Source organism: Protomyctophum parallelum (genome assembly GCF_964188405.1).
Source record: "Protomyctophum parallelum genome assembly, chromosome: 9".
Lineage (NCBI taxonomy): Eukaryota > Metazoa > Chordata > Actinopteri > Myctophiformes > Myctophidae > Protomyctophum > Protomyctophum parallelum.
The window spans coordinates 16,304,491-16,330,522 of record NC_139706.1 but is presented as its reverse complement, the minus strand read 5'-3'; the positions used below and the strand labels follow the sequence as shown (position 1 = coordinate 16,330,522).

The window sequence follows — 26,032 nt, the reverse complement described above, 5'->3', positions numbered from 1 at the left end:
TCACTGGTTTGAATCTCAGAGATTTGTCAAAAAATACCATTTCCTTATTTCTCCAATCAAAGTTAAGCTACTCATAGGCTAATTACCAGACCATGGGACTTTCCCCATTGCAATGTCCTGAATTTTTGAAATGACATCTAAAGAACGGAACATTGAGGACATTAAATCGTTCTTTGCTTGCTTCACTTTTAAAAGGAAAGGAGAGGTCGAGGACACACAAACTCGTAGTCCCGATGCCAACATTTCCTTTATTTTACCTGTGGCATCGGGGCTACGAGTTTGTGCGACCTCTCCTTTCCTTTTAAAAGTATATCTCCCGTGGTCAGCACCTCCCCTCTCTTGGTGCTCTTCTACCTCTTTGATTGCTTGCTTTACTTGACATTTCCACTCGACTTGGGAGGGTCTCTTTCCAGCAGCCGTAGAGTCTCTCGGATTCCTTTCTCCACCCGACGGAAGTGTAGCCGTTTCCAAAAGCTCGGCTGCTGCTGACGACCCCACTCCAGGTCCCTCAAGAACACCTGAGGGGTTGAAATGAGTTACAACTTTTATTGATCACAAGGAGATTGGGGCAGACCAGCAGTTGTGAACATAAATACAGCAGAATTCAACATAGACATCCTTAACCCAATATAATGAGCAATAGTCACACAACAAAGCCGGTTGAGTGTCTAAACGGAAGTACCGGAAATTTGGCTTAGGACGTCCAAAGACGTTGCCGCTTTACAAATCTGTTTACATTCTCTGTGAATGAAACAATTGTTGTGATTGGTCGAATAAGAGTTTCCGGGGGAAATGCATATAACAGATGTCCCACCACTGTAGACATTAGTTTGTGACCAGGCTTTTCTCCTCTGAGATGAGTACAGGCTGGGAACGAGGTTGCTTTTAGTGTCTGTGTACTGTAAACACAAACTTTGTCCTCACACAACCATTAAATTCCAAATTGCCAGTTTTGAAAACATTAAAAGCTGGACATAGGATGTGAATGGCCAGAATGAGATGATGTATGATGAGCGCCCCTCACTTCACACCGGTGTGATTTTTATTATAGCATCTACAGGGAATCTAAATGCATAAATTGAACATAATGAGTATTTTGTGTGTGGTGCAACCACTCCTATAGACAGCTATGTGTGTCCCTGGCTGGCTGGCTGCTGGCTGTGTCCCTGGCTGTGTCCAAGCACAAAAATAGCGTTTGGTTGGTTTTCACCACCGAGTGTCACTGTTGCCCTTTTATTATTACATGTTGTCATAGCTTGCAAGCTATGAGAACATGTAAAAAATACAGGTTAATGCCTATATTTTCTTGACAATTTAGTCACTATTTCAGATGCCCAGCAGGATCAAGTAGGTAATCTAACTGAATCGTGACAATGACATTGTTGGAAAGTGCCACTGCATTAAAATTAGACTTAGTTCTCACGGACCAAGGCCAGTTGTTCTGAGGATTAAATATCTCCCCACGAGCCTGGGAGACCGGGCCATAAAGAAGAGCAATGATTTCCTCCATCCAAAAGCTGCTTGCCCACATTGGGACTATCAGTATCGGCGACAACCCCTCCTCCCATATTCTCATTAGTATGGCAGAAAGCCAATAGTTCCAACGGGATAATCCTATAAGAGCTTCTGAGGAAAACACAGAGAAAGTGTTTCTCATAGTGAGAAACCAAAACAAATGTTTGAAAGAGAAGCAAACCAGCTACTCTTGAGCATCTCTTTAAGTTACCCATTGGTAAGGTGAGTGGTCAAGGCTTATGCTGTATGTACTGTATTGCTTGAAGTATTTATTAACAGTTTGCAGAATTACAGTACATTTCAAGCACAACTCAATACAAAAACTGTTAACTGTGAATGGACAACACCATAAAAGCATTACACTACAATAGGGCCCACCGTTTTCAATTCAACAAAACATTTAGTAACATACAAATATACACTTCTATATAGCCAAAAACAGGAAATCATAGAGGCAAAAAACATAGGGTGGGTTGGGGATTCAGATTTCACGGGGGCCAGTTTCGAAATGCAGCCGTCCTTAGGTGCCCTTTGAGAGCAGTTTTGAAGGAGTCAAGGGATTTGCATGTCTTAATAACTGTTGGTAGGGTGTTCCACATTTGTGGCTTAATTTAGTCCCTTTGTTAGGCCTACATACTGTACAGTATGTGAAACATGCACACACACCTGTAGCTGCTGCTGCACGCGCTCGCGATCCCACGATGAAAAGTTCTTCCTGATCACACTGAGGATGGGGTGCCAGTCCTCCGAGAGGTCCTGTCCTTCGGTGACCGAGGCCAGGACCCTGACCCGCCTGCCCGTGCCACCGTGTCCCTGGTCCTCCTTGACGCCACGGACGTACAGGGACGCTTTCCCCACGTTACTGAGAGGGTTCAGGTACAAGCTGCATGGGCCAGGAAGAATGAAGTAAGTACAGCTTAGCAGAGAGAGATTCGATTGATTTATTTGTCCATTTATATACATCTGTGATTTTAACTTTATGCAACAAATGTATATAGTGAACATCTACTGTACGACAGTCTACACTCGCACATCTTGTAAACGCATTGCATGTGTGGATCAAATTCTGGCCATTAGAAGACAGATACAATACCACATTTTATGTTTTGGTTGATTTTGTCTTGGTTTTAGTGGCAGATTTACTTTCTCAACCAGAACACGATATCGGCGACCCAGGCCAGTACATACAGCATAACGAGATTGTCAGCACTATATAAATTGTAACTGTTGGTGAACTGGGACAGAAAGATGGGAATGATATCCAAGTTGAATTTGGAAGGTATTGATCTTCTTTTATCTTTTTGAGATTTGTTTTAGGCTTTTCTGCCTTTATTGATAGATACAGGTGAAGACTGACAGGAAAGAGGCAGAGAGACAGTGGGGCCCTGGGGGGGGGGGGGGGGGGACAAAAACTGGACTCGAACATGCAACACGCTGCCAGGGCAGAGCCTATATGTGGCAAGCGCATGGACCACCCAGGTATTGATCTTAATAGCAATAGTATTGTCGTCATCTGTCAACATTGGACACATGCATTAGGACTGTGCTCTGAGGTGTCGTGATTTATAATTGGGCGTTAACTTGTGATAGTCATTTTCAGAGTCACCGACTTGGATTATGGAAAAGACTGCATTCACTTCGTCAGCTTTATTCAATGGCAAACAGGCAGATTTATTTTTACAGGAACTGAAAAAATAAAAATATTAAAAAAGGAGGAAAAGGTATACATCAGAGTATTCATTCTCGAATTGAGTTCTGTCAGGAGTGGCGGACTGGAGGAATTATGAACTTTTTTGAGCGTGTAGTGATTTATACCGTGGTGTTGTCGTGTCTTATAATGGGGTGTCGTGTCTAATACCACTAGGGTGTTGTCTTACTGCACAGTGTGTATGCTGGGGTGTTCCCTGCAGGCGTCCACCAGGCTGAGAGCAGATGAATCTCCGATGTTGTTGTAGGCCACGTTGAGCTCCTGCAGACCCGTGTGCAGACGGAGGCCATTGGCCAGCTCCATGGCCACCTCGTCCCCCAGGCCCGTGTGCATCAAGGACAGGCGCTTCAGCGAGCTGTTCTTCGGAAGGGCCTCCAGCAGGGTCCGGACTCCGGCCTCCGACAGCGGGTTATCACACAGTCTGGTGGAGGATGGCAGGGGCAGTCAGCGATTTCATTCAAACGTTTAGATGTTCAAAGATTGGTTCTCTTCATGTGACCACCGTGCTCCGACTGTAGGTGCGCTTACTGCGCTACCCGTTCAAAACATATCAAAAATAACGGTAGTGGGTCGCACACACCAAGACTTTAGTTCAAAATATTCATTGCATTTTTGAATAGGGACAAACGTTTCGGCTGTCCAGCCTTCACCAGTTTCTTGGTAGTGGGTCGCAGTCTTGGTGTGTGCGACCCACTACCGTTATTTTTGACAAAGTTTGGTTGTAACATATTGAACGTCAAATTGCCGTGTTGAGCAACTGGGCTTTGGATTTAATACATATTTTTTTTAATATGAATACATGGCAAATGCTGGAGACAAAAGGCAAAACAAATGGCACTAATTTAACACGGATAATCCATGTCATGTATCGTATTCATCCATGTAAAGATGAAGACTTTGAGTAGCAGAGCAACAAATTCATACAATATAATAAAGCTAGGCTTTACAACCTAAGGTCTGTAAAGCTCCTGAAAATAATTGCGTTCACACAGGCCATCTTTGATTTTATTTAGCCATGCATTTCAGTTGGTCACTACAAACGCTGTAAAAGTGGTATATTTAAACAGGGTTTATGCAATATTGATATGTGATATTTCTTTGTTAAAATAAGCGTGAAATGCTCTAGATTCTGTAGTTGCACGTTCCTGTAAGAGAGGAAGGACTCATCTGTGGACTGAGGGCTAATACTGTATGTTCCATGGCCAATTAGCCAAGGCGGATTCACTTGAGGCTGAGCTGTAGATGATCAGGAGAATAATACAATGGAGACACTCTTACTGTAGAGATCTGATAGAACTCTTAGAATCTAGTAGCAGATCTCGTAGGAGGATGCACGACTCAGGACCCAGGCTGTTAAACTGGAGACTGAAGCAAACACAAAAGGCACACACACACACCATCTCATACATTCTGGTTATACTGGTTATTAGCAGGCAGAGCAAAGGAAGGCGTCATCAGGCAACATTTACATGCACACTAATTAACCAGTCTTAATAGAACAATGAATACCCTGATAATGATTTCCCAATAAATACCATAGTCTACAACAGTCGGGTGATAATTTGGATAAGCTTAAAATGACATTTCAGCCTGATCATTTAAATAATTTGACCATGAACCACAATCTTGAATTTGTTTTTAGATTGTATGTTGGCCCTGATATGGGGGGGGGGGACATTTACATAAAATCAAAACATAGCAAATGTTGGTGAAAAGTTAATATATATATAAAAAAAAAAACATATCTGACATACATATCGCATTGCATATTATTTCTAACCTTACCAGACAATAAATAAATCAAGAGAAAATTGCCTTTCAAATCATGTCAATGTTTTAACCGAGCCATCACCTGATTATCCTCATTATCCTAACTGGAGCATAGTGTGCATGCAGACATCAGTCAGTACATTCCAAAACAACATGAACCATATTAATGTCACCGATTGGACAGAATATGAGCTACATGCTTTTATATTAGATCAGCATGTTCCTGATATAAAAGCATGATAAACATAACTCAAAAGAACAGATACCAGATAATACTGTACAAAGTAATTTAACACAATCTTGGCAGTTACATAATATACTCACTGTAGACAGCTGTTTGTCAACACCAAGTAGTATGACTTCATTTAGATTTTCAGCTGTCTACCAGATGAACCAAACAAGTACGGACCAGTATGCCGTCTCAGATCTTATACCTGTATTAGTGCAAGAATTAACACCAAACTTTGCTAGAGCGTAAACTTTTTCTTTTCAGATTGGTAAAGTAATGACTTGATATACTGTAGATGAAGTTAATGAAACCACCACCTTTATCAGCAATGCAACAAGAGGAGTTTATAATGCTGCATGTGTGGCTCTGTGAGAGCCAGTTTTATGGCTCCGACAGAGATTTATCACCTGTATCCTTATCTTTGTGACCACTGTGCAGACTTTGTGACCTTGTCTGCACAGTGTTTTACCAGGGATAATTACTGTATCTGTATTTGACAATCACTGAATGGACTGATGTGAACTTGTGAAGAGTGGTTTGTTGTACAAAGTATAATTTTCATCATCTACCGTCATGTTAAACATGAAAAAGAGAAATATATGAATAAGATATAAAGCAATTTGGCAGAAACGCCTGGTCCATACATTGGTCCAAACCAATTTCGTCCACAGGTGGTGAACCTCATGCCGTACATTTTCTTTTTGAGAAGGTCTTCCTGACAAACCACAAGATAGAGTGATATGTTAAAGTTTGTCTCACTTGAGGCTGTGTGTGTGTTTGAAGGCAGGCCATAGCATCTCAAGCAAATTGTGCGTCAAATGGCAGGATGACAGATCCAGCTCTTCAAGGTGAAAGCTGAACAAAAAAAAAGATAAAGAACTTATTTTACAATAAATTACAGAAAAAGGGAATATTAAATATCTCAAACCATTGTAGAAGTTACATTTTGTTAAGCATTTACACATGTTGGCTGTAAAAAAGCAACTCCCCAAGAGAACAGTTTTGGGAAAATTCTCTCTTTTTCCAGCCATCAGAAGTTATGAAGAACCGTCCGGTAAGTACAGTAGTAAGTTGAGAGAATATGGATCTTTGTTCTAAAATACCGGAGACTTATTTGGTGGAGCTGTGGGATGTTCACTTAAGAAGAATGGTACGCAGAACAATTGCAGGAAAGGAGATATTAACCAGTCCAAAACGATACAAATACCTGTCCGGTGTACAGGACAGCACAGAACTCAGAACAAAGCACTTGAGGTGAGTCATTCGGATGTTGGTGAGATCGATAGTCCGAATGGAGGACAGGACGTCAGCGGTGAGTCTGGGGTTCTGGAACTCATACAGCAGAACCAACAGATCCATCAGTTCCTCGGGTGGCTGTGGTTTGCCCAACTCTGTCGTTAAACAAGAAAACACAATATTCTTTTTTGTCAAAATGCTTTTAAAATGGGTTCTAGTAATCTAGAGTAGAAGACAGGCAACACTGAAGAAACAAGTCTCCTTTTAGATGGCATCACAATAGTAATAATGTATAACTGGAATGAGACTTATTTGAGAGAATGGAGGTATTTTCATTCACCTATCATAATTTATTATTTCTGCTTTGGTAGAAGCATTTGTGAGTCCCATAGGACGTGCATAAGTGGTAGGCCCACTTTAAGGCTTCATGTTTATCTGAAACTAGTTCACACTAGAGAGATGCAGGTTTGGTTCAGAAGACAGCTCTGTGGCACACAGGTGTATCAAGTTCTTAACCGGGTGCCACACCCACAAATGTTTTGGAAACATTTCAAAATACTGCAAAAGGCCATCACTACCCCACACATGTTGCTGTGTCCAGTAGAAACATCTCCGTCTTCAACCCTAGCCACCTAGCTTCTGAATTCCGCGGTGTTTATTATAGTTTCTGTTTGGCATTAGATGCAGCAGGTGATGCAGACGTGGATCGTTTGTACACCATTGTAGAACCTCTTGTTCAACATTTGTACTGGTTTTACGATGCAGAATTTGAGGGTGTGGGGCTGAATTGCCCACAGAACTCTATGCTCACTACCACCTGGGTATGCCTCTTCCCCAATATCTTTCAAAAGAAGTTACAAACTGGCAGTGTGCCATAACAACATAACAGTAATGTTCACATGGACTCGCGTCTCATGTGAGCCTTACTTTCTCGCCTTACTTTACTGTCTCTACACCGCCCTCTTGCCTCAGTAAATGCAGAAAGTAGATACAGTACCTCTGATAAGGTGTTTTCTCAGGGCCCGTGTGATCTGAGCCACCGTGGAGCTTTTGATGATGCAGCCCAGTTGCTCGAGGAGAACACGATTCCCATAATGCAAAAGGCCGCCCATGAAGATGGGGTACAGCTCAAACGGCGGTGTCGGGTCATGGTCCTGTAGCTCGGGGCCATGGACTCCCAGCAGGCTTTGCTCCACCTGATCCAGGACGTCCTCGTTGTAGAGGTCCTCGGTGCGGAACAACTCCGTGGTCATCGTTTTGGCGATGCTGCCCTTGCTGCGGCTGCGGATCTTCTCGTACACACTGGGAAAGAGCTTGAGGAGGTTGAAGATGGCAAAGACGCGGAATGGGATGAACTTGGAGAGGATGGTGATGAGGGTGCTCACGTCCTCGCCTGCCTGGCCAACGGCCACCGTCACCTGCTTGGTGAAGATCTCCAGAGCAGATTTATTCTCCCCCAACACCACATAGAGCGCGGCCAGGTACTCCTGCATGGCTGGGACGGCAAAGACGTACCGCCTCTCGTCTTTTTCATGCACTTCACCCGGGAAACCCTTACCACTCTTCACACAAGGCACCAGGAAGAAGTCCAGAACGTCAGTTCGGAACACAGACAACTGACGCAGCTCTTCGTCCGTCGTCGTCTTCACTCCCACCCACTGCTCCAGCTCCTCTTCGGAGAAGCAGGTGCGTCTCTTTGTCACGCCGTCGAACGCCAGTTTCCCCACAGTGCGGACCACGTACAGCATCAGAGAGGCCTGCCGCTCGCCCGCCCCTGCCTCGGGCCCCAGGCCCATGCCGAGCACCTCGCCTCCAAAGTTGAGCCTGAGGAAACTGGTGTATATCCCTGTCAGGGTGCGGATTGGTGCGTGGGCGTCCGTAAAGTGGAGATGGTGTAAGGTGGCGCACGTGAGCCAGCAGTAGGATGGGAGGAAGCAGGCTGCAGCCAGCTGGCTTTCCCTCTGGAGGTTGAGGAAGAGGAGCTCTATGAGCTCCTGTCTTCGCGGGCATTGCGCGCTCTTCTGAAGCCGGTTGTTGAAGTAGGCCCGCTGACTCTCTGGGTCGGTGAAGCCACAGATCTGTGTGTAGCGGCTCACGTACTTCGGAGGGATGCGGTCCAGCGCAGACAGCCTGGTGGTGACCAGGACACTAGCCTATAGGAAATAATAATGAAAATGAGGTCGATTGATGTCACGGTCTGTGCTCTGTACAGTAGCTCCGACCTTGGTTTGATTGATTGACTACTCCATTAGCACGAAAGGCATAAGCATTGAAAAGCACGCTTAAACTTCTGGATTCTGAACCCCTTGAACTTCCCTCAAGACACCAATGAAATTGTGGCCTTCGATTGTAAATCCATCTTCAACGTTACGTAACAAGTTAACCAAATGAACCCTACAGCATCCCCATTCTGTGCATGTCATAATAGGCAGTCTGCAAAAATCACACCCGTGTGAAGTGAGGGGCGCTAATATATTAAAGTCTAACTCATGTTGATTAGGTGATGTAAGGGTGATTTAAAACAAACGGTGCCAACACAAACATTAAATTATCTTTATTGTTAAAGATAAAAAAAAATTGCGGCTTACGCCTTTTATTGATTTTTGAAGGGACAGACAGTAGGCTGACAGGAAACGGGAGAGAGATGGGGGGATGACATGCAGTAAAGGCCGTGTCGGGTCCGGGAGTCGAACCCGCGGCACACTGCGACTGGATTACCAGTCCGGTGCCCAGACCGTTACGCTACGGCCTGGGCCAATTATCTTTATTGTTAATGGCATTTAAGGTTTGCGTTAGGGACAAGATGACGTACATTTTCAATTGTGTTTTTAAAACAAATTGAACTAAAACAAACATTAAACCTGTATATAGGAAAGGCTAGCGCCCCTCAAAAATAGGTGAACATAATGGTCAAAATTGCTCACTACACAATACATCACAACCGGATGAGAAGCTGCCTGCTCATGTCCCTACTGTACCTCAGGCAGAAGATATTTCCTCAGCAGGTTGACAACCACAGCCTCTGCAGAGAGCATCTCACTGGGGTCACTGCAGAGCTCCGTGGAGCCGATCCGGAAGTCCAGATTCAACTTCTCCATCCCATTGAAGAGGAAGAGAACATCCTTGGCTCGATCCCCCAACCCGCTCAGCAGCGGCGTTCCCTGCAGGTGGAGGTACTTCCTGCCCACCAGCTGCTTTAAGGAAGTCGACCTGTGTGGGACAGGTGTCATGGTCAATCTGTCCGGCTGGCGTCAACACCATCCAAAGAACGTGAAACCGCGACATTTCTGTAGCCTGTTCGTTGTACATGAACTCATTAAATGGGAATGGGATTTCAATAATTGAGCACTCCGCTGTTTGATTGTTATTAAATGTGTAACATATCTTTTTATTCAAATGTGTAAAAAAAACTCTGAATGCATAAGCACAGGGGTTCCAAACCATTTCCATGCCAAGGAACCCCCCAAAATAGCCGTGACAAGTTTTGAGCTTGCCGTCTACTATTTTCACAATTTTCTAAATTTAGAAATAGTTTGATGATGACATGCCAAAAAATAGTGTTCGTGGGTAAACTGGTGCAATAATGTTATATTAAATGACAACACTCAAATGTTCATCTCCTTATCAATTGGCCACCTGGCGCCCCCTGGGGGACACGGCCACCACTTCATGAAAATCTGTTCATTAGCAGAGAGTGGAAGACATGATGATGTTACCGTTTTAGCTGGGAGAGGTCCTCACAGGAAAAGGGTACCAGCAGCTTGAACTGGGTCAGGGTTGTCCCAGCACACCAGCCCAAAACCAGCTTGCGGACCACCATACTCTTCCCCGTCCCAACCGGTCCATACAGCAGTACATTCAGCCCCCTGTGATCATTCCACGACTGTGGAAAAGTAAATGTGTATCATACCAAGTATGTGATCACACACACACACACACACACACACACACACACACACACACACACACACACACACACACACACACACACACACACACACACACACACACACACACACACACACACACACACACACACACACACACACACACACACACACACACACACACACACACACACACACAACGTGTGTTTTTTTTCCCCCCTCTTCTTCCTGTTGTCCCGAGGTAATTAATTCTCAAAGAAACCAAAGCAGCTTTGGGTCAGATACAGTAGATACAGATACATGGACCCCTGCTAGCCTACTCAGAAAGATGTCAAAATATAAGTACATCTAGATACAAGTACTATCTAGTTACATTCCTAGTCATCTCCCTCGCAGGTTTTCTACAAATCGGGTCTCGCTAAACAAAAAAAGATACTGCAGGGTTCTGAAAGGGAACCCGTCACCCTTAAAAACAAAATGAACCACACTCCCTTGCAGAGTTTGCAAGTGGAGTGTAAGTGGCAGGTTTTTTTTAAACCTCTGCTCCTTCACCACTCACATGTGAGAGGAAACCTGCTCTGGGTCAGCTCCATTGAATCCTCATCCGCTTCAGTCTCTCTCAGGAGAGTGACAACAGGCCTCATTTTAATTAACATCATTGTAAGGTTTCACAGCATTAAATCCGTGGTTCTCAACCTTTTCAGGACGTGACCCCTCTAAAATATTCACATTTGAACTGCACCCCCACCCCGACAATCACTTGGAATTGAGTTGAGGCATTAAATGTATTTTGACAATTATAGTATTTGACAATTTGGCCAATGTTTTTTTTTTCAAAATCTTTTTATTGAAAATTTCACTGATAGACATCTAAGGGGCAGGCAGACAGTAATAGTCACAAACTCAGATCCCATCCCTTAGGTAATATTAAAACATAAGACGTGAGATTTATTGTTTGCGTGTAAAACTTACAAAGATAAATAATGAAGTGACTATACTGCTGAACCCCCCCCCCCCCCTCCCAGATAGTAAAACAAATTTTCTCCCCTTCAAATCCCAATTTGATAATACGCCAATTACCAGTTACCCTGCCACTCTATGAGTGGTCCAATTTGGCCAATGTTTGACCAGTTTGTATACCAGAGTTTGTTTGTCAGTCAAAGACACTTACTGTACATACCAATGTTTGGCTTTCAGACATGACTTCATGTGGCAGCAAAGTCTATGGACTTTTAATGTTTGCATTATTCATGCACCCCCCCAAACAAACAAGAGGCCCCTGCTTGTGATGTCATGTAGCAGCCAATTCTATGGACCGTTTGCTTTAGTTTAAGCAGTGACAGCCACAGTGGGCGCCCACTTCACACGATATGACTTACCTGGACCGGTTCAAAGACCTGGTCCAGGGTCGATATGACTTACCTGGACCGGTTCAAAGAGCTGGTCCAGGGTCGATATGACTTACCTGGACCGGTTCAAAGAGCTGGCCCAGGGTCGATATGACTTACCTGGACCGGTTCAAAGACCTGGTCCAGGGTCGATATGACTTACCTGGACCGGTTCAAAGACCTGGTCCAGGGTCGATATGACTTACCTGGACCGGTTCAAAGACCTGGTCCAGGGTCGATAGGACTTACCTGGACCGGTTCAAAGAGCTGGTCCAGGGTCGATAGGACTTACCTGGACCGGTTCAAAGAGCTGGTCCAGGGTCGATAGGACTTACCTGGACCGGTTCAAAGAGCTGGTCCAGGGTCAGAGCGCGGCTGAGGGGGGTGTCGGTCTGCAGTGGGGAGCGGAGGGGTGCGCTCCTCTCTTGAGGATGTTTCTCCAGGATGTATGGATCCACATGCAAGCTCTCTGGGCTGAAAGTCACACCGAACTGTTTCTCCTCCTGGGACAGGTGGCTGAACCACTGCATCAGTTTCCTCTTATGGATCTCTATGGGATCTGGGCAGAGAGACATTTAATATTTCACATACTGTAGTAATCTGTGTTTGTGTCCAGGTTCTACATATATTTTTTAACATTATTAATAACATATTTGTAAGCAGTTTAACATCCAGAAGAATCACATCTAATAACATTATATCTAAAATAATAAGCAGTCTCAACACTGCCAATTGCATTTTTTAATATGCTTCATAGACATATCAGGGTGTCGTTATAAAATCACAACATTGACTACCTGGTTGAGAAGCATTGGAGCAGAGACTTCTGCAGTAGAAACCAGTAGCTGGTAAGAGGGAGTAGTACTTTACCCTCCTCCATACTTTTCCAAGCCGATTCAGTGGTCTGTGACGTGACACAAAACATCCAAATGTCATATGTGGCTTCTCATATGAGGCGCCCAAATGTCCTCTCAGTGATCATTGTATTCCAAGACGTCTTTACAATAGGCCAAGTGCTCTTTTCCAGAGTTGACTTAACCCATTTAGACCCGAGGCCGATTCTAAAAATGTCTTCCTGAGCAAAACTTTCTGAAAAATGTAGGTCAGAAAAGAAAATAATTTCCACAGGTTGCGAACCACTGCACTAAACCACTGAGACCAAGTAAATAGTAACTATTCCCAACTTGAATTGCCAATAATTGAGTCTTTTAGTCTAACAGAGTCTTCCCAATTGGCACACAATTTTTGCATCTATAATTTTATACTGTAGGTACTACTACACTGCATTATATATCGGGTGCAGTACTTAGTTTAGACAGTTTTTGGTTTAGACTAGTCATTGGTTAGACTAGTCATTAGTCCTAGAACTACAACCTATCTCAAACCCTCACCCTAAACCTAACCTCCCACGGGGCAGCCAGGGCCGGCCTTCAGATCAGGCAGATCAGGCAAATGCCTGGGGCAACAGGAGCGTGAGGGGCAGCAGAGCCGTCAGCCCAATCGCAGAAACATTCGCTTTTTTTCAAGCAGGCACGGAGCGCTCCTAAACAGATGAGCAGGCTGCTCCTGTGGTCATTTTTATGGCCACAGGAGGGAGCTAATCGTCCAGTGTGAAACAATAATAATCAGTCATGTGTATTATAGCCTTTGTGATATAAATTACTCTACATTGGTCACAGGAGGGGGGGCATCTGGAAATATTATGCCTGGGGCAACATTTTCAATAAGGCCGGCACTGGGGGCAGCACACCTAAACCTAACCCATGTCTAACCAATGACTAGTCTAAACTAAGTATGCACCCCCTGTATATCATATAGCATATAATAGCAGTATATAACAGTATATAACATTACCTAGTTGGTAACATAACCAACCTAGTAATCAGTACTTGAAATGCAGATGTTTAGTGACCAATGAACTGACCTGTGCACTGAATTCATCATCCTGGGTGGCTGAGGACGTCAGGGCCCTGAGGTTGACCTCTGTGAAAAACAACATTCTCAGTGTGTGTAATACATATTCTCATTATGTGTAATTTTACTGTAATACATATTTGCTGATCCTGCGGGGGGGGGGGGGGGGGGGGGGGAATCAGTTGGCAGAGGCTTGAGTTCTTGTCTTTATATGGATCAAATAACATTATATTACAGATGAAGTTCAATGACTCAAAGATACATTCAAACCTCTGTTCTACTCTATTCAATTTAGACATTTAGCAGACACTCTTATTGAGAGTAAGTGGTCACACAAATAGCATAGGCCTACTGTGTATCTTGTAAATAACATGACTGAATAGTAACAAACATTCATCTGATTCTGCATAGTATATAAGCAGCAGGACAGTCCAGGACAACGCCCAGGTTATATTTTAAAGTTAGGGAAAATACATTTGAATCCATCCATTGATTGTACGAGATGATGTAGCCCATCTCCTTGCCAAAAAACCCATTACATTTTCAAGACACACCGCAAGAGTGATTTACCAGTCCTGTCTCCTCTGAACCTCACTGCAGAAATACGGAAGCATTTTCCTGCTAAGTGTAAGCACTCAAGCCCTCTATTATACTTTGTATTGTAAATGGAAGAAGCTTGCAATCATACTTGCAATGCATTGTGAGCTTGCAGATTGTCTATTTTCTCACTTTTGAAAATATTTGAAACATTCAAACACAATAACTTGAGAGCTTATTTATATTGTCCTTTCATTCCTAGAGCAAGGGTCAGTCAAATAAGTACGCAATTAAAAAAAAGACTGGCTTGTACATGTTAAGTGATTACTTTACTATATGTAGCCTACCTGTAACACCAAACACCAGAAAGAGAATGGACTCACAAGAGGGAGCAACAGGTGCTTTATATAATCTGACGGTAATCAGGGAATTGGTTGGGGAGGAGTCACAACTGAGGCTACATTCACTAACACTAAACATGATACTGTGGGATGCGATGCAAGGGTGTGGACTCTAAGCTGTCATCAACTACACCAGGGGTTTTCAACTGATTGTGAACCAGGGACCACCACCTTGACTAAGAATCAACCTGGGGACCACTGTTGTGTTGCAATGGGATATGGGCTAAGATTAGTGCTTTCGTAACACTTGCTATGGAATACCGTTTCTCAAACGATGGTCCATGGACTTAACTGATATACAGTACTGACACATGTGGCCCTACTGTATATCTTGGGAGTGCCTCAACCTTTACCCCTAAACTTTTTTGCCATATTTTACTATCTTGAAAACTATTTTAAAATAGTTCAACTAGCTGATCTACATCCACACATTATGATCTTGTAGATCGGCTATTTTAACTATTTCAATAATAGTAATAATAGTAATATATATTGTATATATATAGTAAAAATTTCAAATACGTGCAAGATATAGCACATGATGACATGATTATATGGGCACATTTCCTAATAATGATGACTCAATGAGGTAACTGGTACACCCTTTTCTGTGGAATTTCTTAACCTCAGACTTCCCAGTAATTCTGACAACATTGACACACTTCCACAGAAAAGTGCACGAAAGGTTTAGTGCACTGTTCCGTGGAAGAAAATACAAAATCTTCACTTTGCTACATTACTAAATGCATGGTCAGGGACCACACGCAATACCTTCACGGACCACCAGTGGTCCACGGACCACCTGTTGAAAACCCCTGAACTACACGGAACGGCGGTGGCTCAGGGGTAGAGTGGCCGGATGATAACCACAAGGTTGCCAGTTCGAACCCGGGCTCCCCCAGAGTTGAAGTGTCCTTGAGCAAGACACTGAACCCCTAATTGCTCCTGATGTGCTGGTTGGTGCCTTGCATGGTTTCCACCACCATCGGTGTATGAATGTGTGTGTGAATGGGTGAATGTAATGCACAACACTCCCTGCTGACAGGTGCCGCCACCCGATCCCATAAGAAGAATATCGGTGATCATTTCCACCTTCCCCTCCCAACTTCCCTCTCCCGAACACAGGACAATTGTGTTTGTTAGAGAGATGTAGGTCGCTCAACAAAGCCCGGTGCACCATGGTGGATTCTACCCCACAACCTCTGCGGTGGACAGCCAGGCACTTTACTAATGTTCCACCTGAATGCCTGCTGTGTTAAACTGTTCCATACAGAATTAAAAGTAAGTATATGGGTCCAAATCAGGTCCAAATTCCTCCAAGCCAAGGTGAAGGACTAATCAAAAGTTACTGTAAATGTTTAGTCACAGTTATTGCTGCAAAAGGAAGTCACACCAGATACCCGTAGCACTTTCTGTAGTACTTCCCCTAGCCTCGACCACAGGTGTTTGCAAAGGCTCGACTTACCGGTATGTAACTTATAGCATTCTATGTAGACTTAGATGGCAGTTTATGTAGACTTATAGCATGTAAACATAGCACTATATAGTATATGCAGTTTTATTTTATAGATATTCCACTGTTACATTCTTAGCTTACGTATGATTCATGATAACTACTTTGTATAGCCATAACTTTTTATGTATTGCCATGCTTTTTGTTCTTTCTTAATGTAAGTCGCTCTGAATTAAGAGCGTCTGCTAAATGCCTAAATTGTAAATTGTGTGTATGCGTAATTGTGTATAATGTTGTTTGATCTGTTAAATTTGGTTATCTTCATCTATACTTTTAGGACTTTTGTTTTAGGCCATATTTATGCAGAAATTACAACAAAAGAAACATTGGTTCACATTTAAAATCATTCATCAAGTGTATCATCTAATATAGACCTACCTTAACATATTCCAATATTCCACATTGTTGTGGACAGTAGAGAAAAGCACTCCAGCAGCTTCCCAGCCCAGCGGTTCAAAAGACATCAACCTGTAGTAATACAGAATAATAATATTAATAACAATGTGCTTGCATGTTATGAATCTGTATACCGTCTAGTCTACCAGTTCAGCCAATATTACTCACTGAATTAGTCTAAGATTCTAGATGTCTCTAGCGTAGCCAGAGGATCAGAGCTCTCCGCCTTCTGTAGGCAGCTGGACAAACCTAAATCCTGTAGGAAAGCCTGTAGAGCCCTATGGTGTTTTGTTGTTTTGCCACTTGCTTTTGTGCTCCCCGCCCAGTCTGACAGGCAGGCTGAGTCATGAAACACAAGCAGCAGAGTTCTTCTAGAGTCATATTTCCTAATGTTTTTTTATATGTATGCAAAAGTGTATTCCCTGAGGCTATCCAGAGCCCTGAAGAAAGCCAACACTGCAAAGTTAAATGCACCCCATCTGTTCTTACGGTTCTTGTTTTTTCTTAACCTGTATTATATTTTATACCCAGTATTATATCGTGTTTAGTCTGCAGAGAATGTCACCAACATTTTGCTGCTTGTTGTACTTGTATACAGTATGAGTGAGTGACAACCCCGTTTGAATCTTTAATCTCTTTGAATCTTTCACAAACCCATGCACCAGCTCCCCTTCGGCACAATACATGTTCAGAACAGCAATTTTAATTTAATATGAGTCATCATAATTATCTTTCTGTTCTATACTCTCCATGCATCAGTACACAAGTCCCAAACATTTTCTTGACAGCAAAGCAGGCGTGTTGCTCTAGTCTTGTCGCCCACCTTCAACTTTTGGAGTATGGTCTACACACTCTATAGCTGTTGTGGGGACAACAACAGACACTACAAATGACAGCAGTGCCCTTCAGGTGCTGTCAAGGACTCTTGTATACTGTAGTTTAGCCTACAAAGCCCCAAAGAGTTTTACTTTGAGAGACAATTTTAGACCACTAATGTTGGCATTGTTTTTAATGATATGTTCGAAATAAACTGTCTGATAGCCTACTAATTAATTAATTCATAATATTCAATTCAATAGTAGCCTACTTTTATTTATGGTAACGTAACGTTAACATGCAACGCAAACTAATCATATATAGGCTAGTGACAGACAGTCCTATCCACCCAGCAATGTTGCTAACATTGATGGTCGGTCATTTTGACAGATAGGATTTATAGGAAGCATGGATTTAGCACAAGTATAAGTTTCAGAATCAGAACGACGCAGTTCAGTTTTGTTTTGTTTTTTATAATAACGTTACATTAGTCTTGCCTGTACGTATACGACATCTGGGTTCTGGGGACATGCCGGGGGCTTATTCTAAAATGATCCATAACGATTACAGGGGTATTATTTGATGACAATAAATTATTTGTAATGGATATTGGATAGAAAGCCTATCGCTTATTTAGTCATGAAATTGAAAACGTTACAGATGACGAGTGACGACACGACACTGTCTGCTATCCATAGAATGGCATGTTCCGTATTGCATACATCAGCCATTCTAGGGCTATAGGTAGGCTACATTCACTGAATCGTGTATTTTCACAGGCTGAACTGCAGCAACAAATGCAACATAATTATATAGATGGCCACAAACAGTTAACATTTGTTTCATACTTGTAATGTAGCAGCTTACCAAATTATGTATTGATTGTATTCCGAGGCAGCTTTACAGTTTGCGTCGGTTCCTTCCTTCCTATGACAAATGCAGCGTAGCTGAAGTTGGCTGTTTGACACTTGACAGTGTGACTCTGACAGTGACACATGACATTGAATTTGAACGATCAGTGATTTTCCGTGAGCAAAGCTCGGCCATGTGAGAAATCAAGCGTTTGACTTCCGGTCGGTCAGTGGATTTCAAGATAAGAGCAGAGTTGGCTGCAAAAGCAAGCAAGCTGCTACTAGTATGGCAAACCAGCGACAGTGTGTGCAGTCACAGAATTCGATAGGTCACCAATTTCGTCCCTACTACTCCCTACTCTGGTCTCGTAGAGCGTGTCAGCGTGACGCGAAACGGCCAATGAAGAACCTGTCCTACGATGATACATAATGTTATGTGATAATGATGCAATGAAATTATAGAAGACTTGAAGAGTTTGGGAAATCAATTGTATTATCAAACCCTAACCGGCAATACTGCACCAATTCCATGCTTGTTCTGGAACAAGGTTGCAAAAGCTGAAATGGGCCAACTCAATTGCTTGGGAGATCATAGCTGAATACAGGAAATAATGGGTCGACAAGTTCTGATGCACTGGCCAAATATAATTGGTAAGAAATGTTTTGGGATTATATAATGAATTATTATGTTGGTTTTATAGTAACACGTAGCCTAACAAATAACAATGCTACACCATAAATGTGATACATTACCAGAATTATGGCATTTGTTTTTTTCAGGATACATAAGGATTGTTCTTGTGTTTACTTCATGGATCTCCTTCAGTAGACCAACTGTCTTCATTCCCCTGTACTCCATCTCTGTTGTACTTGATGGTATTGTAGTCCATTATTATTCCACCCTCTCCACGAAGAAAGAATCCAAACCAATATACACCAGATAGCAGAGAATTACAATAATGTTCTAGTCTGACTCTGTGAGTGTGACTCGCCTGTTCTGTGTTCCCATAGACCAGGGGCCTGTTTCACGAAACTTGGATTAACTAATCCAGGATTTAGGCCAAAGCCAGGCTTTTTAAATCCTGATCTTTACAGCCTGGTTTATTCCGTTCCACTAAAGCCAAGCGAGGCTCAGAATTGGTGGATTTGGCGAGCCGGGATCAGCAAGCCTGGCTTAATAGACAGTCTGGCTTTTTGTCTCTAGACCCATTCTGTAGAACACAGATTTACTGATCCTTCTTCTTCATGGGGTATTAAGGCAGTTTGCATCCTTAATAGTTGCATTACAGCCCCCTTCTGTATATCTCATTATCTTTACTAATCTATTCAAGACTTACTGATACAAGGACTTAAGCTTCTAAAATAAATACTGCTGCTGTAATTAAAGAGAGAACATACTCTCAATAGTGGATAGACTGAATGATTAACTACCCCAAAAATATAGTTTACATTTGACCACTACTAACTTAACTATTAACTATTAACTTAAAACAGAATTCTTAATATTGTAAGCATAACGATATTGTCGCATTGTGATATTTGGCCATAACTCCCTCCTCTGAGGGAGCTACCTTTGGGGAAGGGGGTTGTTGTCCAGACAGGGGCCAGACTGGTGAGGGTCATGGGTTTATGTAGCATGCCAAAGTTTGTGCTATTGCCATTGAGAATGCATTGGGCGTTTAAGTTAAATAACTCAGAAACTACAAAACATTTCAAAGTAAAAAGTTCCAGCATGTGTCTCCACAGTAAGCTGAATTTTACAAAGTGTGAATGGAGTTTCTAGGTGAAAGTGATATTTTGAAGTGCCACTATCTGCCTATAAATGTCTCAAATTTGAAAGCACTATATTTCTAAAACTATGAAACATTTCAAAGATTCCTTTTCAGGCACATATGTCCACCGTAGGATGAACCTAAATAGGTTTGAATGGGGTTTCTAGGTGTAAGTATGTAGGACTAGTAGTGGGTGAAACGTTACAATGGTAATATGTTGTAAAACAATGAGTAATGGTAATATTTAGTGGTTTTCACTTTTACAAAAAAAATAATAATAATATAATATAATAATTCTTCTTAACCGTGCACTGCACTTGCACGACAGCAAACCTATTCATGGGGAACATTCACCAAAAGCAGCTGATCTACAAGCTCACAAGCTGTCATGATGTTGTGCAGCCTATATATATTTTGGTTATTTGATTTTATATAGTGCTTAAATTAGTCCTTTAATGCAGACCGATACAAATAAGGCAACATAAACCCATAATAATTGAATAAATCTGGAAAACATCATTGGTTTGTGATCAGTTAGACTGCTTAATGAACAGTAAAGACATCAGGATTAGGTTAAACCTGGCTGTTAGCCTGGTCCGGAGCAGGCTAAGTCAAAAGCATTAGTTTCCATGGTAACTAATGTAGCATCACTTTCATGAAACCGAATCAAGCCTCAACATATCCAGGTTAACTGGTTAAATTAATCTGGCAAGATCAACCATCTTTCATGAAACCGGTTAATCACTGATCCAGGATATATTAAGGCAGGATATGTGTTAAAGCCCAGCTTAATCTCTAATCCAAGTTTCGTGGAACGGGCCCCAGAATGCACCACGTGTAACAACAGTGCATACCGGTATTTTAAAGAGATTCATGTTAAATAATATAGAATTTGAAAAGTAGTCCTCCGAGGTGGAAAGCCTGGCTGGTGACGCCGCGTCACTGACGTGAGTTTAGTACTAGTAGTGTAGTAGTAGTCTACGTCTACCTTTGTCAATACATTGTCATATTGTCACCCTGCAGGTGTGGATGGCTGGCTGGCCAGGAAGCTTGGGCAGACATCTAGTTTTGGGGCTTGGTTGGATGTGGTGGTTGACAACTTGGGACGAAGCATGCTGTGGAGCCAGCTGTTTAAGGTAGGCTCTCTCTGTAACACAGTGGCACGCACACGACAACAGACCAAAATGTATGCTTGGACAGGTAAGGGAACTTTCATATACAGTACATTGGTGCCACCCAGTGGAAGAGCCTGGACACCGCAACCAAACTCACTTAAAACTTGAGAACTTATAAACAGTCAACAAAAGCATGGCAACAGTCTGTTGTAGGGAGTTTTAGAATTTTAGTAATGTTTGTTTTGTTTTTATGTGTTCTGACCAGGTTCTGACAAGTGATCTTTAATTAACATTAATTAAGTATTAAGTATTCAGGGTTTAAGACTTAATTAAGTCCTGGGCTTTGTTGAGTTTTTATCCTCAATGCTTTTGAACCTTTCCGCTTGTCATTTTGTATGGTTCATACTTTCAAATCAAATGTTGCTTTTCTTCTCTTCTGTCTGCAGTGGGGCTGGTTGGTGTCATCGGTAGAGTGGTGTGTGTTTGTGTGTAACCACAAAGCAAGGGGTTCCCAGTGGAAAAGCACTTTCACCAGTAGCCCACATTGGGTACAGGCTGTCATGGCAAAAGGTACAATGTGTTGGATTTAATTTTGAACGTGTGTTCAAAATTGTGAATAAATGCAGTACAAATATATGGACTGCAGTGCAGACTTAATGCCTATTCATACTCCAGTTTTAAGTGATAAGGTGATCACCTAAAACTACAACATGACGTCACGCTGCAGTGCTAAGCGAATCACCATTCACCGGTCACCCAAACACATCTCTGAGGCCCCTTTTCCACCAAAAGAACTTCGGTTCAGAACCAGTGCCGTTCCGAACCTTGGTGCTTTTTGCGAACCGGTCGCGAACCGGCTGCATTTCCACCAGATTGACGGCCGGTTCATTTGGTGGCGCTATTATACCTCAACACAAAATGTTGAAAGGATCCGTCATGCGCCCCGAGGGCGTTGCACAACACAAACCGATGTAAACAGTATCCACGAGGTTGTGATGTCAAGGTTACAAGTTATTATAACGCCCCGCAAGTCTCAGCTGGATTCTGGATCGCGATGCATCCGTATACGTTTGGATCGTTTCATGTTTGCGTTGGCAATTAATGTAAACGTATTTTTGTTCAAAGATATCTGTTGCGTGTGTCACTGTGTCTGCGACGTCCTCCCAAGTTCCAATCCACTGACAAGTTCCAACCTACTGACACACCCACTTATATCGTCTCGGTTCACAAAGCGCTGCGTGCAATTACAAAGCTGAACCACCGTTTTGTGGTTCACATTGGGAACGAACGTTTATGGTTCGGAACCAACTCATTTTCAGTGGAAACACTCTGAACTGGTTCAATATTTAGCGGGAAGAAAGAACCGAACCGGTTCAACCCCGGTGGAAAAGGGGTCTGAGTGTTTTTACTAACCACCTTATCACCTAAAACTGTAGTATGAATAGGCCTTTACTCCCCATCTGGTGCCGGAGCCTGAAATGCACCTCTTCAGACTCCAGCACTCCTTATTTATTTGTGTCTGTAAAGTATGAATATAATGTGTAGCCCTATTAGAAGTGGAAACTGCTGATGTGCTCATTTTTTAAAAGGTTTTGTCTCTGGTGTTGGTCAGGGTTCCGAACTCCTCTGGGTGTCTGGGTGATCAGTGGACTACACTACCTCCCTCTGTGGCTGTATGCATACCAGTTGGACATGCTGTCCCTATACATGGGTCTTTATCCCTGGCTCCAGACTCTGGGGACTGTAGTACTGGCTGTGGGGAGACTTTTGGGTCTTTCGGTGGAGGTGAGAGTTCACAGTATAGCTGCTATGTTCACTTGCTTCTTTAGAAACACACCACTGATTACAGTCAACCCTAGGCTTTGACCCTCACCCCAACATGCATCCTTTATGCCACTATATTTTCTGGTTCAAATAGTCGCACGCAGTGACGACCAGCGAAAACAACTTCACGCAGCACTTCACTAAGCTCTTTGTATTGTCAAAAGAAGTGCAAGAATGTGCGTACGGTAGTGCATACATGCACATTGTATGGCAGCAGTGTAAAAGCTTGGTGTTCCCCCCCTCTCTCCAGATATGGTGTATATATGCACACGTTAAGTACCTGACCCAAGATGTGGAGAAAAGCTGAAAATCATTTGTCTGCTGCTTCCACTGACTGATGAAGTCTGCTTCTACTGACCACTGAATTGGACATATTCCTGAGGTTACAACACTATCCAGGTCCATCTCACTGTGCAATATTCTCTCTACCAGGATTGATATTTAAATACGGTATTGGTATTTCAGTCAAATATATTTATTTAACTGCCTAGCATGAATGTTTCACTGGATATTTAAAGTGCAAGTGAAAATGTGTCAATTATCTAATGTACCGGTAATCCTGGGTGCTAGACTCCCTCTGCCAACCTGGGAGCAACAGACTTACCTCATGCTTCTGTCTATGCATGAGGAGTCCAAGCCGCTTCTTTTCACCTGATAAGGGGGTTGTTTCCCCGGTTGGAAACTGAGGTCAGTATTATAAAGAAAACACAAAATACTGTATTACACATTACACAACCAACAACCAAACACAGTTGAGCATTCAGCTAAAATGTTCACAAGAATGTCTGTAGATGGAAATATCACATGTGTTAGTTAGTTAATTATATTAATATTATGCTTCACCAAAACGATCTTCACTGAGGACATATCCAAATAAATGGTTATAGGCCTACTGTACGCATGTAAGTTAGAAGCAGAGAGAGGTTGCAAACGTGATATGCTTTCTAGGGAAACATTGATTAGGGGTCAATCGATTCTTCTTTAACCTGTTACCATTCTTTATGGAATATTTTCAAGTTGTTTACATGAGATGGAATGTATCATGTGGGTTTGAGCTTCAGAAGTGACCGTAGCATCACTGGACTACTCTCATTTGAGCCCTGTGTCTGATCAGCAGTGTATTAGTAGATCCAACAGCTCACGAGTCACGGATGTGATATACCACTGCTGCAGGATAATGAACAAACAGGCTTATTTCATCCACTGCCATGTGTGACGTTTTGATGAATTGGCAGAAACCCAATTAATGGGAATGCAAACAAAACTTATACACTTTTTTTATGACAGCACACTAGCATTAAAATGTAGCTATGAGGGGAAAATGCTCTTAGAAGATTGAGTCTTGGAGACTTGGACATCTACTAGGGATAACATTTTTTTAACAAATATAGCTTTTAAAAGGTCTGCTTTATGAGGGCAAAAAATGCTCAATCTCTTAAGAAATGTTACGTTTTAGTACTTCAGTACTGTCTGTGGAATATTAGAACAATGAGGATATATTGTTTGTGTTGTGAAAGAATATGTATGTAAATAGTGACAGATGAAAAAACGTTTTTGGGAGAATATTTATTGGATGTGGACCACTGGGCCTAATTACTGTATGACTTGAACTCTCTGCAATAAATACTGTATGTCTTTTAGCACTTGGAGCACACTAAATTCAAAGCCTAGTTATACCTTCAGTGCCACATGACGCCTTTGGACGCCTTTTTCTTTTTTTTTTTACTTCATCCATATTTCGAAAATTCCTCTAATCTGGTGTGCAGGTGATGATATGCACATTACATGCACAATAGAATAATTACAATTTCTTTATTTTATTTATAATGGGCTTCGGTGGCAACGAGGACCAAAACTGGTGTCCACCAGGTGGCACTGTTAATGGCTTAATTAACTTTCACTGTTCACTGTTGAAGTAATACTATAGCCAGGAATAATATATCTGACTACATTGTTTCCATAAAATATGAAGTATGCAAAGGTACATTTTAGATTCATTGTAAGCAGCGTACACTAGTACACAGTATCAACTGCTGTTCTCATTCAGCCCAGTTATTTCAAGTTCATGTCACTTCAGTGGATCGCTGTATGGCGCGCCATCCTGAGGATAAAGCATGCGAGTAGTATATACGAGGCTCACTACATCTCTAAACCATGGTGGTGGAACCATCTGGTAAAACACACCTACTACTTTTGTACTAGGCTGCATTGAACAACAACCGGGATGCAATTAACAACTTTCAACCTGGCATCCCTAGTTTGGACATGTCATTATACTGTAGGTGACCAAAAATGTCAGATCTACAAGATCACAACAGGTTGATGTGATGTCCTAAGTTTGTAGATCTTTACTAATTGTCGTTGGGACAAAAAATGATGTAAGGACAAAGTATGTAAGTGGTTAACCCATTCTGGGCGGGAACTGCTTTTGGTGTTTAAGGATTATGTTATACTTTAGCTATTAAAAAATAGCAGATGTGCCGCACTATGAGCTTATAGATCGGTTACTTTTGAAAAATCGTGAACGTTTTAACTCAAATCTTTGTTTCTGGAAGGTCCCTGGAACAACATATTTTCAGATTGGGGTCGGCGGCCAATTACATATAATTTTGGTGGTCCTACGACATAGAAACAACAGAAACAGGATTTAGGGATTTAGAAGACATTTGTCTAATTTTGTAATATTTTGCCTCATGATTTTATGTAGTATTCAAAGGTATCACAGATTTGTGAACACAGAGGTTTTGGTGAGTGCAATAAACAGTAGCTGGAACAAATAGAAAATGGCAAATGTCCAATTCTACACACAAGTCAAGTAATGAAATAAGACTTCGGGGCCAAAAATATGTCAACTTCTAAGCAGCTTTCTAGACATCGGCTACAGTAAGTCACAGTGCAATGAAAATGTGTTTCCTTTTTCATTTCAACATACTAATGGCAGTGTAGTCCACTGATCACCCAGACACCCAGAGGAGTTCGGAACCCTGACCAACACCAGAGACAAAACCTCATACCATGGGAATTTGTGCGAAGCTGGACACAATCAATGTGATGCAAAACTGACCCATCTCTTTTTTTTACCAGTGACTCATCTGCCGAGTCTCTGTAACTAACATGGGATCCAAGTGCCTCCTCAGACTTAACAAATGAGAACAGTGCA

General features: G+C 42.3%; 2 protein-coding genes across 5 annotated transcripts; one reads left to right on the top strand and one right to left on the bottom strand.

Moving 5' to 3' along the window:
- Positions 1-155: 155 nt before the first annotated feature.
- On the bottom strand, positions 156-19,078 carry nlrx1 (NLR family member X1). Of its 4 annotated transcripts, XR_014569702.1 has the most exons (15): positions 18,178-18,309; positions 16,477-16,566; positions 13,658-13,716; positions 12,531-12,637; positions 12,069-12,292; positions 10,175-10,341; positions 9,437-9,668; positions 7,456-8,611; positions 6,430-6,613; positions 5,982-6,077; positions 4,502-4,588; positions 3,393-3,644; positions 2,182-2,398; positions 223-518; positions 156-176 (listed from the first exon to the last, which is right to left on the bottom strand). XR_014569702.1 is itself a non-coding variant. In XM_083772594.1 (14 exons), exons 3-14 carry the CDS (start codon positions 13,675-13,677, stop codon positions 372-374), a joined length of 2,889 nt encoding a protein of 962 aa, XP_083628720.1. In that variant the 5' UTR covers positions 13,678-13,716; positions 16,477-16,566; positions 18,970-19,078; the 3' UTR covers positions 228-371. The 4 variants fall into 4 exon arrangements, 3 of the variants coding, with proteins under 3 accessions (XP_083628720.1, XP_083628721.1, XP_083628722.1); XM_083772594.1 differs by lacking the exons at positions 156-176; positions 18,178-18,309 and adding an exon at positions 18,970-19,078 and having other exon boundaries at positions 228-518; XM_083772595.1 differs by lacking the exons at positions 156-176; positions 18,178-18,309 and adding an exon at positions 16,663-16,749 and having other exon boundaries at positions 228-518.
- On the top strand, positions 18,739-23,499 carry LOC310864456 (uncharacterized protein; the record flags this gene model as incomplete). Its single annotated transcript, XM_083773143.1, has 6 exons — positions 18,739-18,812; positions 18,942-19,037; positions 20,957-21,069; positions 21,495-21,618; positions 22,661-22,833; positions 23,443-23,499. The coding sequence occupies exons 1-6, from the start codon at positions 18,773-18,775 to the stop codon at positions 23,497-23,499; spliced, it is 603 nt and encodes a 200-aa protein (XP_083629269.1). The 5' UTR covers positions 18,739-18,772.
- Between the last annotated feature and the right edge of the window lie 2,533 nt (positions 23,500-26,032).

Excerpts from the sequence above, each read along its gene's own strand:
- nlrx1 (XM_083772594.1), bottom strand. The coding sequence starts at position 13,677 with ATGATGAATTCAGTGCACAG. Across the intron at positions 6,614-7,455 it reads GAGAAAACACCTTATCAGAG|AGTTGGGCAAACCACAGCCA; the intron begins GTACTGTATCTA and ends GTTTAACGACAG. Across the intron at positions 519-2,181 it reads GCGTGCAGCAGCAGCTACAG|GTGTTCTTGAGGGACCTGGA; the intron begins GTGTGTGTGCAT and ends TCAACCCCTCAG.